This window comes from Helicoverpa zea, chromosome 28 (genome assembly GCF_022581195.2).
Source record: "Helicoverpa zea isolate HzStark_Cry1AcR chromosome 28, ilHelZeax1.1, whole genome shotgun sequence".
In the NCBI taxonomy this organism is placed as follows: Eukaryota; Metazoa; Arthropoda; class Insecta; order Lepidoptera; family Noctuidae; genus Helicoverpa; species Helicoverpa zea.
The window spans coordinates 2,508,797-2,527,191 of NC_061479.1; the positions used below are offsets into that span (position 1 = coordinate 2,508,797).

At 34.0% G+C, this 18,395-nt stretch overlaps 2 protein-coding genes across 5 annotated transcripts in view; one reads left to right on the forward strand and one right to left on the reverse strand.

Annotated features, from left to right (window-relative positions):
- The window catches only part of LOC124643704 (histone-lysine N-methyltransferase SETDB1-A), a 39,411-nt gene extending 34,126 nt beyond the window's left edge, over positions 1-5,285 (reverse strand). The window contains exons 1-5 of one of the 4 annotated variants that reach the window (XM_047182744.1): positions 4,968-5,284; positions 2,421-4,796; positions 1,506-1,739; positions 822-1,003; positions 93-182 (exon numbers count right to left, since the gene is read on the reverse strand). In XM_047182744.1, coding sequence (XP_047038700.1) covers positions 93-182; positions 822-1,003; positions 1,506-1,739; positions 2,421-4,796; positions 4,968-5,055 — 2,970 coding nt within the window. In that variant the 5' untranslated portion in view covers positions 5,056-5,284. Of the gene's footprint in view, positions 1-92; positions 183-821; positions 1,004-1,505; positions 1,740-2,420 lie in introns of all 4 variants that reach the window. The other 3 variants (XM_047182742.1, XM_047182741.1, XM_047182743.1) reach the window with 3 other exon arrangements.
- A 384-nt stretch (positions 5,286-5,669) lies between these two features.
- Positions 5,670-16,496, forward strand: LOC124643793 (DNA-binding protein modulo-like). The gene is made up of 6 exons (XM_047182890.1): positions 5,670-6,140; positions 7,996-8,077; positions 8,783-8,925; positions 9,834-9,955; positions 10,512-10,591; positions 11,665-16,496. Exons 1-5 carry the CDS (start codon positions 6,020-6,022, stop codon positions 10,569-10,571), a joined length of 528 nt encoding a protein of 175 aa, XP_047038846.1. The 5' UTR covers positions 5,670-6,019; the 3' UTR covers positions 10,572-10,591; positions 11,665-16,496.
- The last annotated feature ends 1,899 nt before the right edge of the window (positions 16,497-18,395 follow it).

The following is an 18,395-nucleotide window of genomic DNA, read 5'->3' on the forward strand; positions in this document are numbered from 1 at the left end:
GATGTCAATATGTCAATATTATTTTTGACCCTGTCAAGAACCCAATCCTTATGTGTAAGAAGTTAAGTTATATAAAAGCTTATTATAATAACCTGTTCCTCAGCTGGTAACCCATCTCTCAGCAAGGCATCTACAGCAGTTTTGGTTTCTTCATCATTTATAGACTCAGCTGGTAACTCCACCTGTAACATTTATATACAGTTTACTTCAAATTGAAGTTTCTAAGTAAGCACGTAAATCTAGATAAACAATCTTGATAGGATTTTTTATACAAATAAATATATCTGTTTAAAATAATTAATTTAGTAGTTGTTGTTTCTGTATTTACATAGATACTTAGTCGCATTTTATTTTTAAACTATTTTTAAATAAAAAAATCTTATCTTATCAAAATAAGAGAAAGAAAGAAAAAATATTTATGGACACAACATAAGACATACATACACAAAGAAATAAAAAATATAAAGGTAACAAAAGGTTGCGCCAAATAGGTCCAGTTCAGCATTATGCCAGACAGCTAGTGTCTGACGCTGGTTTTCAAATATTTTTACTTTTACCAAAGGTTACTCTTTGAAGATTCCATTTTTATCTTATGTTGAGACTTACTTAAGATTCTTAAGTATTTTTATAAATAAATAATCTCCATACGGGTCAAGCTAAATAAAACCGTTTAAATATATATTTTTTAGAACCAAAAAAGAGAAAATAACCAATGAAATTACACCAAAAGCAGCATTAAAATAAATAAATTAAAACTAAGTCGCAAGTCAACCATCGTACAATTTGCAAAATTGAATAAATACATTATAGATTAAACTCACATCACCAAACTGCGTATCCATCTTATCATTATCCTTATCCCCAGTTTGTACTGGGAACTGGAACTCCTCATCCTTAGGGTCGGGAGTATCAAACTCCTTGGCGCCCTGCTGTGATGCCTCCGTCTCTAAGATAGGAGGGTTCGAGTCTTCGGATTGCTCTGCTGAAATCTGGTTGCTGCTTTCTGTAATATAAAGTAATTCAAACTTTTTTACAAAAAAAAAAAATAGAACCAACTTCAATAGATATTCCTAAAACCTATTCCGCCTTACTGCAAAAACTTAAACATCTGTCAAACACTTGTCTAAAAAAAGTGTGGCTGCAAAATGGACCTTATTTCGACGTCATAATCAGATTTTTTTTAGACAAGTCTTAAACTGATGTTTAAAAGTTGTTGTGGTAAGACGGTTTAAGTCTGACAAATGCTATGCTGAAAACCGAATGGTGGGTCCCGGCTATCATTTTAACATCTTTGGCAGTCATTACTGGTAGTTAGAAGTCAAAAAGTCTGACAACCAGTCTTACCAAAGGGTATTGCTTGGGTAACTGGGTTAAGGAGGTCAGATAAGCAGTCGCTCCATGTGGCACACTGGTACTCTGCTGAAACCGGTTAGACAGGAATCCAACCCCAGCATAGTTAAGAAAAGGCTATGCAAATGATGATTAAAAATGAAAAAAAAACATACCATCCTGATCAAAATCATCATCATCATCATCCTCGTCTTCCGCCTCTTCATCATCTTCCATCATCCTTCCAGCAGACTCAGCTAGTAGACCAAGACTGTCTGATACTTCCGGCACCTCATCCGACGTGTCTGGAATCAGGCCGAGGCTGTCTGATACTTGAGGCATCTGTTCTGATGTGTCTGGAGTCAGGGTGGTTGATGTTGACGATTGAACTGGTTGTTCTGTGGTTAGTGCTGAAAATGTATTGAGACTTAAAGGGCTTTTGAGCTAGACACAGTTTATGTGTATCATCATCATCATCATCATCATCTCAGCCATAGGACGTCCACCTCTGAACATAGGCCTCCCCCTTAGATCTCCACAGATACCTCTTATGTGTATGTAAATTCAGAATTAACTCAGATACTGCTGATAACACTTTAATACAGTTTTTTATAGTTTATAAAAAATAAAAAATTTTGGAAGAATCAGGACTTAAAATCTGCAGATTTGTAAAATCTCTCAACTTTTAGGACTGACACAAATTAAATATGTAGTTCTTTTATTATTTACTAGCTGTCGCCCGCGGTTTCACCCGCGTCCCGTAGCCGGGTGGTGACAAAAACTATCCTAAAACCTTCTCCCGGGTCTAAGTTACCTCCCCTCTAATTTTCAGCCAAATCGGTCAAGCCGTTTTCATGTTATGTCGTGACAACGGAAAGCGGGTTTCATTTTTATATATAAGATTATTGTTTCTTTGAAGAAGGCTTGTTTCATAGAAAGTAATTGAGAAATTCTACAGAAAATAAGGTTTTTCAATGTGAAGCTGGGATAAGCAGGATTTATGCTGAGAGATTGAAATTTTACATAATTTATATGTAAGTGATAACAATTTGTTATAGAAATCCACCATAAAACAAATATTTATTACATACCTTCAACTATGTCTTTGGCTGGATCATCGTCAGCAAACATTCTTTCCATACTCTGTTCTATTGTCTCTGGTACATCTTTATCTTTTGTACTATCTTTACCTTTTTCAACTTCAACTAATGGTTTATCAGCCATTGTAACTTCACTTGCAATCTTTTTAGTAATTGGTTTATCTTTAGTTATTGTAGTATCGGTGGCACCTTCAGGTGCAACATTTTCTTCAACTATAATTTCTTTATTTTTCTCTGTAACTGGGGTTTCTTTAGTAGTATCAGATGCAACAACATCTTGAGGTGCAATACTTTCTTTAATTTTAGTTCCTTCAGTTACTGCTTTGTCAGTCTGTATGGCATCTTGAGATGCAAAATTTTCATCAATTTTACTTTCTTGACTTACTGCGTTTTCAACCTCTACAGATTCTTTATTTACTGTAGTATCAGATGCTAAAACATCTTTAGATGCAATATTTTCTTCAACTATACTTTCCTGAACTTCTTTTTCACTCACTAAAGCTCTATTTATTATATTGTCACTTACAATGGCATCTTGACTTACTGTTGCATCTGGTTCTAATGTTCCAATGATTACAGTCTCTTGACTTGAAATATCAGTCTCAGTGCATTCTTCACTTAGAATTGCATCAGTTGTTTTGGATTTTTCACTTACTGTTGCATTTTGATCAACTGGTTTATCAGTCATTACTGTGACTTTAGCTTCTACTATCTCAGTTACTCGACTATCTTCATTTGTAGGTATTTCGGCACTTTTTTCTAGACTTTCAACTTTTTCATCTACTACATCATCAAGTGAAGTATCAAGTACTTCACTTTGGTCTAGATCCAAAGACAAATCTGTGTCTATATCTATTAATTCCTGAGTCGGTATTTCTAGCATAACGTCTGGTTTATGTAAACCATGTTTAGTCTTTATAGGTACGGGCGAATCTTCGAAAACTGTTGAAGTATTGAAAGCTGATGTATCTGCGTTTTCTAAAGTTTTATCTAGGGTTTTAGTTTCTGTGATTTCTTTATCATTTTCAAGTTGAATTGCTTCTTCTGGCAAAGATTTTTCTATATTTTCTTTTTGTATGGTCTCATCAGAAGTCGATTTTTTGTCTACAGGTCCAGAAGTAGACTCTTTAGCTAAACTACTGTCTGTTACTTGATTTTTATCATCAGCTTTCCTTTGTTCGTCAATGTCATCTGTAACAGTCTCTCCTGAAACAATTCGTTCAGTAGATTCAATTTCAGCTGGCTCTTGGCTAGGTTGAACTATATTCATTTCTGCTGTAGCTTTATCATCAATTTGATCTTTTAAGGTATCTTTTTCCTTAGTCAAATCAGATTGATCAGTTTTTTCAATAGACTGATTATTATCAATATCCATTTGAGCAATACCATCTCTAGATTCATCATCTTTCAATAATTCTCCTTCATCATCAACATCCATAGCAATGTCAGCTGCCAGCATTTTCTCAGCAGACTTAATTTCATCCAAGATAGTATCTTCTAGAAGAGCATCTTCACTGTCTTCTAAATCCTGAGATTGTGTATCGTCAGCAATAATTCCAGAACTTTGTATAAAAGCCTCGGCTTCTTCTAGAATATTATCTTCTAGATCTTCAGAATCCTGGAATTTATCTTCTAACTCTTCAGAATCTTGATTAAATATTGTGTCAGTAAATGATTTTATTTTAAACTCTGTGGATGGTGTATCTTTACTTTCAGAGTCTGAAAAGAGTATATTATCTTCTACAGTGTCTAACTTATCAATTTTCGAAATATCTTTATCTTTGTTTTTAGGATTCATTTCTGAAGGTTTATCTTTCTGATCATCAATATTGTCTTTTGCTTTGTTAACAAACTCCGAAGGATCATTATCTAATTCCTCCAAGAGTTCATTTTCCAAATCATTGATATCTTTTTCTGGAATTATTTCCGTTTCCGTATCAGATACTTCTAAGAGTTCCTCTTCTAGCATATTATCAATGTTTTTAGCATCAATATTGTCTTTAGAAATATCCTGTTTTGGACTGTTTATTGTTTTATCAGTAATTTCTTTTGCTTGTATTAAAACATTATTTACAGAATCATCATCAAAATTATCTTCTGATAATTTAGCTGTACTCTCTTTCACAATAGCGTCCAAAGATTCTTCTAAAAGTTGCTCTTCTGATAAGTTTTCACTATTTTTTGTCTCAGAATTGTCCTTATCATCACCTAGAGGTTGACTGCCATCATCATCATCCCAGCGGAGAGTTAAATCATCGTCTTCTATATCATCACCTTCATCTTTTTCAAGAAAACTATCAGCATCAACTTTTTTCTTTATTTCATCACTGATTTTTGCCTTGTCTGAATAGTCACCACTACCTTTGCCTGTATCAGAATAAAACAACTCTTTAGACTTCATTTTATCAGATTTCTTAAATTTTATATTTGAATTGGCTGTCGTAGCATCACCAGAGTCTTTATTTTTACCTTCTGTGGACATATTAGGAGACCCAGAGGTATTTTGTGTCTTTTTACTGCCGAAAACTAGTATATTACCAGTATCTTCAGTATCCTGGTTCTCATCTTCATGATTCGTCGTATTCTCGTCTTCAATATTACTGCTGCCGTCTTCTGTAGCACTCATTGTTATAACAAAACAATGTTAGAAAGATTATTCGGAACTTAATATTCACGGTTTTCGGCAAGCCACGCCGGGTTAAAGTAAAAGTAAGTAGAGTCCTTATTCTTAATAACTAATGGAGTAATGTATTAATAAAATTGTGGGTTAATTAGTTTTACTATTGCTAAACATAAACACTAATCAAACTGCACGGTAAAAGCATCGTTTTACAATTTTTGACTATCGAAAAATTGTCATTTTGACAACAATGTCGGACATGTGACAGTTCATGCAGTGTTGCTAAAACTAAAAAAAAATTGCATTGCATTGCAGAAACGTGGTACTAGATCAACATTTCCAATCTGAAATTCTACGTAGTATGTCCATATAACTGTACTCTTTTTGTATGTCTATCTCTGTAGACAGTTTCCCATTCCTAAAAGGGTTTGTTCCATTTTATTTTACATTAAGCCTTTTTACAGCTAAAAAGCTAACTTATTTTATCTGTAACAGCAGCGTTCCATAGTCAACTATCTTAGAAACTTATCATTAAAAGAGCTCCAAGAAGAGGACAGAGTTATCCTTGCTCTCTCTCTAATTAATAGAAAGTCACCGAAAACCGGAACGCGACCATAAATATTTTGTTTGCTTTGATTGACTTGACTGCCGATTTCGCTTGCAAACCCAGCGAAATAAGTGGAATTTATAATTAATTAAACGAATTCCCATTAATTTGTGGCATTACAATTTATTTTTATAACTATAATTTTCAATTTTCGCTGTGCAAAGTCTTCCGCGTTGGAATTTTGGTACTGCTAATTACTTGTAGACAATTAGTAATTTTTTGCAGTTTTAATCGTAAATATTGTTACGATATAGCTTACGTTCGCTTAATTAGCGTTGTTGCTTCAAATTGGTACATATACATTGTACAAGTGGTAAAATTAACGGCGTTTTTTGAGTGTGTAAAGAAATTTTCTGAGCAACCATGAACCAGGGTCTGATATCCCCTCGCCTGATGGTTGGAGCAGCAATTGTGGGCATCGTAGGGGCAGCTGGAGTCTTTATATACGAACAGATTTACGCCGAGAAGAGGAGAGCTATGCTAGGTTAGTAAAAAGTCCACAATCCTACCATAAAATCTAGTCTGTCGTTTCACATAGCAAAGTCTAGAAAAACTAGTTAGTTTTTCACAAAAAATACATGAAAATATAGTGATAATACTGCTTTTAAATTAATTTTAGACTTTGCAATGTCAAATAAGGTTATGTTTTTGTTTGTGAGGAAAAAAAATATATGTTTGTATTTCCTTATCGTATTTTGAACTCAATTCTGTAGGTACAGATTACGGAAATTGCAATCCACTTGCAGTATCTATCTTATCAATACAAGTTTTCATAATATACACTTCATTTTCAACATGTGTGGTCATAGATAACAACAAAAAATAGCTAACCTCTTTTAAATAGCAAAGAAAAAAAAAATACTGCTTATTCATGGTCCTACTGCTAGGCAAAGGTCTCTTCTCATAAAGAGAAGGTACAAGCATTAAATATCACATTTTATTAAATTAATGTTGTTAGAATTTGAAATCCATAAACATATTATGTAAGTCCATTGTTAGCCTATAACGCTGAAAATTGAAAATTATTATACATAGAAAAGTGTAAAAAAATAATTTGTGTTTGTCAGAAAAGTGTAAATAAGTAATAAGATAAAATAAACGAAGGAGCTAGACAGTGTTAATTCAGACACTACTCTTGTGGGTTGATTTTAGACAAGTCCAGGTTTCCTCAAAATATTTTGCCTTTGCTTTTAACCAGTCATTGGTGTCCCAGATATATACAGAAAATCATATAACTTAGAAACGTTACATTGTTACTCATCTACTGGGAATCAAACCCATGCACAAACTTGAGAGTCAATTACTTTAATCACTATGCTACCACAATGCTTGTCAGGAAATAGCCTAAAAAGTACCTAATTAATAAGAAATAGGAATTACACTTCCTTAATCCTTCTCCGTGTGAGAGGAGGGCTGTGCCCAGCAGTGGGACAATAAAAAGGCTGTAACATAACATAATAGGAATTACACTTATGCTTTATATTCAAGAGGTACCTACTTAGAGTAGTCAACGTAGGCATCTACTTTACAGAATAGTTAGCAAGCGCATCAATACTCGTCCCCCTCAAGAACCAAGTGTGAACATATCAAAGACTTTTATTTGAACATTTCCCTGACCCCATAGTAGCAAGCATACTCCTTGTCCACCGTTCTTCATATCAACATCAACGGGTTACCAAGAAATACAGTCCACTGCTTGAAACCCGACAAGTTCTATTAGTTCACTGTATGCATAATAATTATGTAATTGACTAGAGTACAGTATAGTAGTGAATGCTTTGACTATAAGCAGAAAATTATAATATAATGGTTGTATTGTTATTTTACATTGAATTATACATATTCTTTAACTATTAAAACAGACATTAAAAAATACTAGATAAGATCATGCTTCATGTGAGGTCTTCAATTATGTAATATAAAAAAAAGCATTTTATATTTTAATTACTTTTCACCACCAGTCCAAGGGGTATTGGGTTGCCCGGGTAACTGGGTTGAGGAGGTCAGATAGGGCAGACGCTCCTTGTAAAGCACTGGTACTCAGCTACATCCGGTTAGACTGAAAGCCGACCCTAACATAGTTGGCTTGGAGGATGGATATAATATTTTAATTACTTTTACAGCCTTTTTATCATCCCACTGCTGGGCACAGGCCTCCTCTCACACGGAGAAGGATTATATTTTAATTATCTACATAAATTAATTTAAAACCTAGACATGCATATAAAAAAATGAAAATCCCACACCTGTTAGTAGCATCCACATTAACTTAATTATAATTATATTTTATACGTGTAATTGTTTATGTTCTCACATTATATGCAATGCTATTGTTTCAGTGAGAGAAGTAGCGAGACTGGATAAACAGGTTTCTTCCATGAAGACTGAACTTGAAAACTTGAGGGAGTTACAGAAAGAAACGTAAGTTATCTTATTATATTGTAATAACTAGGCAGTTTGATGAAATGTGGATTAACTAACTGTCTCCAAGGAAGCAGCTTTACTTTTACCAATATGTATTTAATTTCAATTGGTTCATTGGTTTTACCACCTCCTCTTTATTGGTTGTTTCACCTGTAATATAACGAAAGCTTAACAAAGACACTCACATTTGCCATTAAATGTTAATGGCTAAATGGCTATTTCCTGCGTTTTCACCCGATTGTATATACGCATTCACGCAAGAACTGCTCAATGGATTTTGATGAAACTTGGCAGTAATATCACTACATGTATATCATACAGTATTAAACAAAGTCGCTTTCTCTGTCCCTATATCCCCACGTATGCTTAAATCTTGAAATCAACGCAACGGATTTTGATGCGGTTTTTTCAACAGATATACCTAGTGATTGAAGCCGAAGGTTTACATATATTTAGTATCAGCATTGCACATCTGCGAAGCTGGGGCGGTTCGCTAGTGTAGGTTACATACCGAAATAAAATATAGGCAACTTTTTATCCATGTGCAGGTAGCACTTCCCTCTGAACGCGGGTATATTGGATATTGTTACCAGCTAAATTACTACCAAGCTTTAAAAAACTAACACACCTAGACACACTCCCAAACGGGATGTTTACTTTACAATATTATAGCCATTAAAACATCCCCCAATTTTCTCTCAGCACGTTGCGACGGCTCAAACAGAAGAAAGTGCGTCGTGAACGCCCCGTGCGGAAGGTACCCAGCTCCGGAGACAAGGTGGAGGTCACAGAGCACAGTTACGCCTCAGACTCCGAGTATTTCACTGACTACCAGTCTGTGCTGGGTGAGTTTGTCTATTCCTTTTTTAGGGTTCCTAGCTTTTTATTTTGGTGGGAAATCATCAAATGACGTCTCCCGCTGTGGATGCAGCGGTAGAGAGTGTCAGACTCTTACTGACTTAAACCCATCACGTCCCTTCTGAAGTCCTTTATGTACCAGGGCCGCGGTTACTTTTTCGAACAATGCCGGAGCCCCGCAGGCTTTGGCCCTGGCAGGCCCCACAGGTGAAAACGCTGACTAATCCAGTGCCCAATAAAAAAAAAATCGGTGTTAGATAGTCAATTAATTAATGAATGCTTTTTATCCGGATGGAGTAGTTCCCACGCGACGCGTGTGAAATCTAGTTGTTTAATAAAGGAAATGACAAACATTTTACATACACAAAGTATCATTTTCTAAAATGTTTCTATGCGTTAGTTTTAGTTAAAATACGTTTACGCCAAGTCGAGGCTAGGGGCCGTGGCATACTTGCAGTTTTTAACGGCGCTCCCAAAAAGGAGAAGGTTCTCAATTTGTCAGAATCTTTTGATTCTTTTTTTTTATTTTGGCGTTTTACCCATACTTACCGCGCTGGGCATGCGTTAAGAATAGCAACATGCCTGAATTTCTGAGACGCCGTTAAGTTTGACACGAACTGCAATAGACTAGCAGTTTCTTGCGGTTTCACGGTACATACCTACTTCTCTTACCGGGATTAGTCTTAGTTGTAAAAATATTGCCTAAGTAGCGGCCCTGTGAGATACTACAGCTCCAATATTATAGTGAAACAGTTTTTTTTTTGTTAATTAGTAAAGATTAATAGTTTATAGCACTCGTAAAAAATGTTTTTTGCAATCCCCTCGCGCTACTTCCGAGACGCCATTAAGTTTGGCACGAACTTTACAACAGATTAAATAAAATAATATATTTCAGGAGGCACAGACGGCGAGCTGGACAGCGAGGAGTTCTACGACGTGCCCACAGACGATGATGAAGATGACACGCTGCGGGAGTCGTTGCGAAACGGACACGCGGGCAATGAACTACCTGATGAGGTAATATTATCATCATCCACTGCTGGGCTACGCCTCCTCTCACACACAGAAGGATTGACAGCCATGTAAATCGAATCGAAAAATCATTTTAATTTTGATGGTAATCAAGTCCAGAGCTATAGCAATAGAATCTAGAGCGATGACAATTGAGTTTTGAAGAGCCACATTTCGCCATTGTCACTGTGAAGAATTGACTTATGTGCTTATAGTTTATTTTTTACCTTTTTCTTTAACTTTCCCATAAAAGTAAAACAATATTTTTTTAAATAGTGATTACTGATTTATGTATGAATATTGGACACGTATTGTTTCTTTAATAAAACAACAAAAAACACTTAGATATAAGGCATTAAAAGTCGGGAGAGGGCTTTGTGACTTCACGTTTATGTAAAATTTGGAACTAAACGTAACGTATATAGCACAAAAATCTATCATGTTGTATCTCCGCTGTTATTCGTTTGTGAGAGAAAAGAAAAATGGCGTCCGTTTTTTTGGGCTTATCTAAAAGACGGAACAATTATTTTTTTCCATTCACCATGCCTACTCTCTCTTTCAGGAAGTATCAGAAAATGATAAAGTCGAAAAGCCAGTCACCGCTACCAAAAATGCGACATAGCTGTGTAAAACATAGTGCAGGTAATCATTATTTTCAAATACATAACTTGCTATTTACCATGAAAAGTGCTCTATTACCATCTCTGAGAAATTACCCTTATCTATATCAAACTTTATCACAATTGCATCAGCTGTATAAAGGACCATGGGCAAAAATGTATGAAGCCTGGGCTCACCCACCAACAGAGATGAGACCACTTTGAATATACTTGTAAAGCACTAAATATAAAGATTTAAACTCATTTTTGCGAAGAATCCATGGGGTTATTTTGCTATAAATATTTTTCTCCGACCATAAATAAACTAATATTCTGCAAAAAGTAGTGCTGTTATGGCAGTGTAGGTTTTGTTATTGAACACCTTTAACTAGTTTTAATTCCAGGTTTAATGTATACATAAAAAATAAAACAGCTGCTAACAGTTAAAATTATTTTTGTTAACATTTCAATCAATATCAATAATAATGTCGTCTAAATATCCTGCCGGTGGATTAAATTGTGAGTGCCTGCCTCACCCTAGATACCATATTATTGAAATGATATGAGCACAACTTCCTACTGAGTGTCTACCTGTTAGACACGAGCAGTAATACTGAGCGATGGCATCTCGACCCATTTCGTTTCTGTTAACCAGAATGTACTTATACCTACGTAATATGTAAACCTATTTAGGTGCGTATCTTTTTTTTGCCATGGAATTGAAGGTAGTGCCCATAGTAACAATTTTAGTACAAACAAAAACCTTCACAACGGCATATGCTATAACTCTGTTGGACAATGAGCCCAATTTGACTCATGGTCCTTTGACTATCTTACTACCCCGCGTATCCGGATAAAATATAACCTACTTCACCTAAATTGATTTAAAAAATATTCAGTTCGGTTGGGTAGTTTCAGAGCTAATACAAAAAAAAAAATCTTGATAATATTAGTTCATGTAAATAAGTAAGTTTGTTACAATTTAATGGGAAAACTGCTGAACCAATTTCAATGAAATTTGGCATGCACATAGCATGTTACCTTAGATACCAAAATATAGTCTTTTTCATATGTCTTTACTTATTGTAATAATTGACTATACATATTTATTTCCAGTGTGAGTCAACGCTAGAGGGCGGTAGTGTGTTAGCGTAGTCGGGGATGGGAACCACCGTAGATAGTTCAAGACTTAAACAATTACTAAGATAACTAATTATAGCCATACATTACATTGGAACGGCTTGAATTTAAATAGTTGCCAAAGGATTTACAAACTTATTGCTTACGAATAGAGCATATATTTCATTGTTTTCCTTTACTTAGGACATTTTGATATGTTTAGCTGCGGATTTCAATGTCTATTTACATAATTTATATGAAGCTGTCAAAATTCGGAAGACGCTGGATGCAGGTCGCCTCCAACAGGTATCTGTGGAGATCTAAGGGGGAGGCCTGTGTTCAGCAGTGGACGTCCTATGCCTGAGATGATGATGATGATGATGATGATAATGTCAAAATTCAATCCCTAATCGCCAACTATGGATCGATTGGTTATCGAAATTCGCAGTAAATTGACGTCTGTCAGTAGACCTATATTTGAGTAAGCTTTTAACTTAAGATAAACAACCTTGATATGACTTTTTATTCAAAATTCAGTAAAAAAGTAAAATGCGGCTTAAAATCAATGTAAATAAAATAATAATAATTACTTAAATAATTGAAACATTGTTTTAACCGGTAGTTTATTTTTAAAATGTGCGTTTGGTTAAAAGTCCTATCAAGTCTGTTTACCGACCAGTGTGGGTTGATCCGTGGCAGTCTTATCATGCCGTTCCAGTGTGCAAAGGCCTTTAGTTGGACATGTACATAATATTTAGTGGATGAGTGTCTTTTTAGCTGTTAATTTGAGATATAAAACAGAAAATAACTTTTTGGAAAAGTAAAAAAGGTGTCCCCTAGACCTACAATGACATTGTGCAATATTACAATAAAAATATTGTGCAATTAAAATGTTTCTCGCAAAAAATCATTGCGTAACCTTCTATACTTAACCTAAACATTAAATGAAAGAAATAATAATGAAATAAAATAAAATGCACAATACCTAATATTGCGCAATATAATTGATTGCCGAATGAGCGCCTTAGTAGCTAAGTAACATGCGCATGGTTCAAAGTCAAAGTCAGAAAATAATTATTTCCGGTGGTGTCGTATTGTCGTCCCATCGCGCTATGAGAGTGAAGGAATAGTGAGTGCACCTGTGTCCAAGCAAATGTTCGTGCACTATAATATGTCCTGCGCAGCTGGCTGATCTCCTTATATGAGAACAGCCGCCGTGGCCGATAATCGGCTAGGAGGACATTATAGTAAACTGCTATAGCTAGTTAACTGATGATTGAAAAAAACGGCTTTCATTAAAATATCTCAAATTAAAGCTAACAAGACATTCACAAAATTCCTAATAAACAATTATTCCATTAACCAATTGTAATCAATTGTAAAACAATTTTTAATTTATTGTAATCAATTAATTGGTTAAACCTATTTAAATTCAATGTGTCAGAAAAACTTATGTACCTATTTTTTTCCTAATACTCTTTTTTTTCACATGGTCTTTATTTGAGTAGGCACTTAATTAAAGTTAAACAATCTTGATACTCGGACTTTTTACACAAATACATACAAAATTAATTTTATTCAGTGTGCAAACTTTGTCAACTTATAGTTATATAAGTTTTATAGACACGTATATTTTTATTTTGTTGCGTTTTAGTACAAAAAAGAATAGCTATTGATAGCGAAAGATGTTTATTTTGTAACCGATTGTACGGTCACAGTCGTCACAGTAGGCGCGGCGGCAACGCGAAACCGGTTTACTGACGCGAGCGCTGCTCCAAGCGCGTAAGAATAGTTGGTATCCATATTTTGCTGATTTTAGGGGCGGATATAAAAATGAAAAAAAGAATTACTGATGATGCCGATAATATCAGTAATTTTTATGTTCTGTTAATGATTCTGGACCACCAGTTTTTTTGCACTGCTTAAAATTAATTCCTGTATAAAACAAATAAACTACTGCTTAAAATAATTATTTAATTGATTAATTTTAATGTAATTTATTTATAAACTGAGTTTTTGAATAAAAAGTAACAATATCAAGATTGTTTATCTCTAGTTAAAATGCCTACTCAAATAGAGTATAGTTATTTCAAATATCGGCCAATGTTAATAATATATGAGATCTGTGTTATTGATATTAAATAAATATTAATTATTATGAATTATAAATCGTTTTGTTGACTTCTCAGTACACGATTTATAAAGTTCAAAGGATGCTATATACGATTGAATTACTAGTATTTATACATTCTTCATTTCCATTCAATCGTATAGCTATTGAATAAGTAGGCATCCTACGAATGTAAATATTATATATAATTGGAAAATGGTGTCATAAATTCATCATTTTATACCTATTATTAGCATTATATATAAAAAAATATGTTGATGCTCAAAACTTTAAATAAATAAAGTGATATTTTAATCACACCATTATACTGACACTAGTATTTTGTCTTTAAATAAGTCGAAAAATTGAATTGTGCGGACGGCACGATTAGTAGGTCCCAGCTGTCATTTGAACATCTTTGGCAGTCGTTACGGGTAGTCAGAAGTCAGTAAGTTTGACAACCAGTCTTACTAAGTAGTATCAGGTTGCCCGTGTAACTGGTTTAAGTAGGCCAGATAGGGCAGTCGCTCCTTGTGGCACACTGGCACTCAGCTACATCCGGTAAGACTGGAAGCCGACCCCAACATAGTTAGGAAAATTCTAGGCAGATGATGATTTTTATGAAGAAATAAATCGACAAAACGATTTATAATGTCTACCAATAATAAAAATCGATAAATCAATGCAGATTGAAATGACATGTATTCATAATAAACTGTAGCTGTTACTAGTTTAGTGTTTAAAGCTTTATTGATGGAATTACAAGCTTTATGTCTATTTAGAAAGATTTTTGGGTATGATGGGATACACTAAATATCTGTTATTATTCAATAAAAATATCTGTTTTACCTTAATCTTGAAAAAATACTCTGTTTGCTCAATGGTCACTACTCCAGACTGCCGACCGGAAGGTTCCAGGTTCGATTCCTGGTACGATCAAGATTTGTCTCATGAGCATGTTTGTTGGCTGTGGTTTGGGTGTAATAATAATAATATTCCTCTATAAGTATTTTAAGTTATATTAACACCCATAACACAAGTCATAAGTATCTTACCTTGGGTTAACCAACTGTGTGTGAAAGATGACCCGATGCAAATGCCTAGCATAGCAGCCTTACTTATAAAAATCTCAAATCACCTTCTTAGCAACATTTTAACTAATCACTACTTAAAGTCTTAAGTAGTAATTAAATGTTAATTAAGATATGCTTAAGCAACGTTAATAAGTAAGAATTTTCTTAAACAGCTCTTAAGTATTACTTATTATTTAATTTACGTTTATAAGTTAGGCTGTTGATCACAATGTACATACATGGTTATATACCAAAGGATGATGTAACTGGGGTGAGAAGCTGGAGATAGGCAGTCGATCAATGGCACACAGGATTTTATAGTGTTTCCTATCGTGCTCAACTAAACTGGTATAATAATAATAATTTAATTTAATCTTGGTGCTATGGCGATAGGTACAGTTTGATATATTAAATAATGTATGCATTGAGCAAGCGTGGTGATTAGTGTTCAATCCTTCTCCGTGAGAGAGGAGGAGCCCAGCAGTGGGACGATAAAAAGGCTGCAACAGTAACAGTATGTAAAGAAGCCAGCATATTCTGCTCTGACAGTCGTCTTACTTACTATATAAATATATATAAATTTTAATATATCAAACTGTATCATTAATATTCTCTAGGGTTCTTTCAAATTGGACGTTTCGTGTCGGCACCGCAACCGCTAGACAAGCCAAATAATATACCTATGTAAACAAACGTCCAATTTGTAAGAACCCATATTGTTAAGGTTTTTTGGGGACAAGAATAAGCCATGGTATACTATAATTTGAAACTGAAAATGTTAATAAATACTTAAGTGGGAGGGATGGGGGGGCGTTTGTAGTATTTATTTTTAATCGACTTCTCCAAAAAGGAGGAAGAATTGAGAAAATTCGACCGCGTATATATTTTCCCTTAACAAATTACTAGTAAATTATCTCAAAATCTATGAACTAAACTGTACCGAGAAATGTGTAAAAATATTCGTTGTATATTATATTTTTTAAATAATGAATTAAAAAAAGTAGATTTGTGTTTATTTTTTGTAAAAGCAAATATTTTTGCGAGTTTTTTTTCTGCTTTGCACAAATTTGCGTGAAGTCGTCTTGTATAACCGACTTGCCAAAAAGAAGGTTCTTAAGTCTATCTGTTACTGATAGTAATGCATGTTAATATTTTATTTTCTTAAAAGACGACTTCTCATTGTAATGGTAACATGTATATACAATGTATTACAATAATTATGTAAACCGTTGATTATTTCGCCTTTGTACAGGCTGCACATCAAGCTACTCCAATCTTTATTTTCTCCCAATCAACGTTGAACCTTATACCTTAGAGATAAAGTTGAAAATCTATTAAAGAAATACGACAGTCTAGCCGTTTTGTTTTCACCAGCGTCCCGTGGGAACTACTGCCCGTACCGGGATAAAATATAGCCTATGTTACTCGGGAAGAGTGTAGCGCCCCAACAGTGAAAGAATTTTTTCTATCGGTTCAATAGTTTCAGAGCCTTTAGGGTACAAACAATAAAATGTTTTTTCTTTATTATATTTTATACTACAGATTGTAGTAGCTTGATTGGCTAAAGTCTGTACATTAATGCATTTATTTATAGTTGACATTTAATAATGCAATTAATCAATGTTATATTAAAATCTTTAGTCAATTTCCTTATTTTTTTACGAATGTTCACCTTAACAAAGCTTGAAAACAGAATTCTATTTAAACCATACTTTATATTTATTAGACTATTTTTGAAAATTTGTCTCTCTTCGAAACTAACACTTTTGCTCACATTATTGCTCAAACGATCGCACAAAATTACTTTTCATTGCCATAGTACTTTAATGTATTTAATCCATGCATTTTTTAAGAGAACGTCCGCCATTTTGTTAGACTTTATAAATGAATTAGGATGGATTTCACCATTTAACTATAACGATAACCAGCCGTATACTTGCCGCCCATTGGACAAATCGGCGATTTGACAACTGAAAATGGTTCGGTTATCGTTATAGTTAAACGGTGCAACTGGCCAATAATCTGCCAAAGTTTACCGACAGTAAAAACGTTTTTTTTTTTGCTTCAAAAAACTGTATACTTTAAAGCAGTGATTCTTAACCTTTTTGACATGAGGGACCACTTTAACTAAAGTTTGTCTTGCCGGGGACCACCCCATCGGTGTACCTAAATTGAGAGTTCTTTGATAAAGAATACAAGCATACTTTATAATTAGCACTCATTTCTTTATTATTTAGCAAAAAAACTAAAACTTACAGATTTTAATTTAATGAGATTTTTGTGACTGCATTCTCTTTACTAATTTCTGAATTTTTGGTTCAGTACTACTCAAAGCTAAACGCATGTCGGCAGTTGTAGGTAAGCAAATATAAAGAAAGATAAAAATAAGCTTATGTAGTTTCCAAATGCGCGAGCGAAGCGAGCGCGAAATTTTTATCGGACTTAAACTAAATATTACGTAAAATTTAGCCCACACGTACTTAAGTTTTTGTTTGTTGACAAATGCAAAAATAAGGGCATATATAATAGGGTAAAATGTTGCGAAAACCCCCGCGCGCACAGATAAGTCGATAAAAATAACGTATAGAAACGTCGAGAGGCAAAGCTTCGCGGACCACTTGGAATGCCTCCAGGGACCACCAGTGGTCCGCGGAGCACCGGTTAAGAACCACTGCTTTAAAGATTGAACTTGAAAATTCATATAAATAGTTGTTTAAAAAAAATTACGTTTATGTTGTAAGTGAACTTGGGTTTAAATCAAAGAGTGAACTTTAAACATTCATGAAATATGTCCATGTTTGCCATTTAGGCAAAAATATATTTAATTTTGTATAAATAACTAATAATGCTTGTCATTCCATACGTGTTTTTAATAAAAAACCATTACCACCGGACTAGGCAATTCATAATATATTTTACTAGAAAAGTAAATTAATGAACTATTGTTAATTTCTTTTAATTGTTATATAACGAAGCGATATCGGCATTTATTGTAAATTATTTGTATAATTTTCTTTCTTGCTAATTGATATTAATCAATTTAATTGATTAATCTTACTTTCAATCTCATCTAATGTTCTAACGATTACCAATTGAATCGATATTTCTCAATTTTCAATTGAATTGAAAATGAATCTGTAATCAGCTGATATTTTTCAATTAATTGAATAAATAGTTACATTTAGTTTATTACAATGCTGTAATTGAAGTTGTTAATAGTTGTAGGCATTTTGGGATAACCGACTGGTGTTTATTTTGTTATAAAAATAATAAAAAATATTATTCAGATTTTTGCATTTTTATTTTTGCTTTTCCCTTTTAAGCTATGAAGTTTGATAACTTACCTTTTAAGGATTCTGTAACCAAAGGGAGTTCTTAGTTTGAAGGTACTTCCCAAATGGTCCCATTATCATCAGGTCCAGGATCTGATGATGAGAAAACTGAGTGCAAATCTAGAAAATTGTACTAATCGGCCAGTTCTGCCAAATCGTAACTTAACACTTTCGCGGACTGAACGAGATTAAACGTCATCGTTCGAAATTTTG

Coding starts and splice junctions, on each gene's coding strand:
- LOC124643793 (XM_047182890.1), top strand. CDS start 6,020: ATGAACCAGGGTCTGATATCCCCTCGCCTGATGGTTGGAGCAGCAATT. Junction 8,078..8,782: donor AGGGAGTTACAGAAAGAAAC/GTAAGTTATCTT, acceptor ATTTTCTCTCAG/CACGTTGCGACGGCTCAAAC. Junction 9,956..10,511: donor GCAATGAACTACCTGATGAG/GTAATATTATCA, acceptor TCTCTCTTTCAG/GAAGTATCAGAAAATGATAA.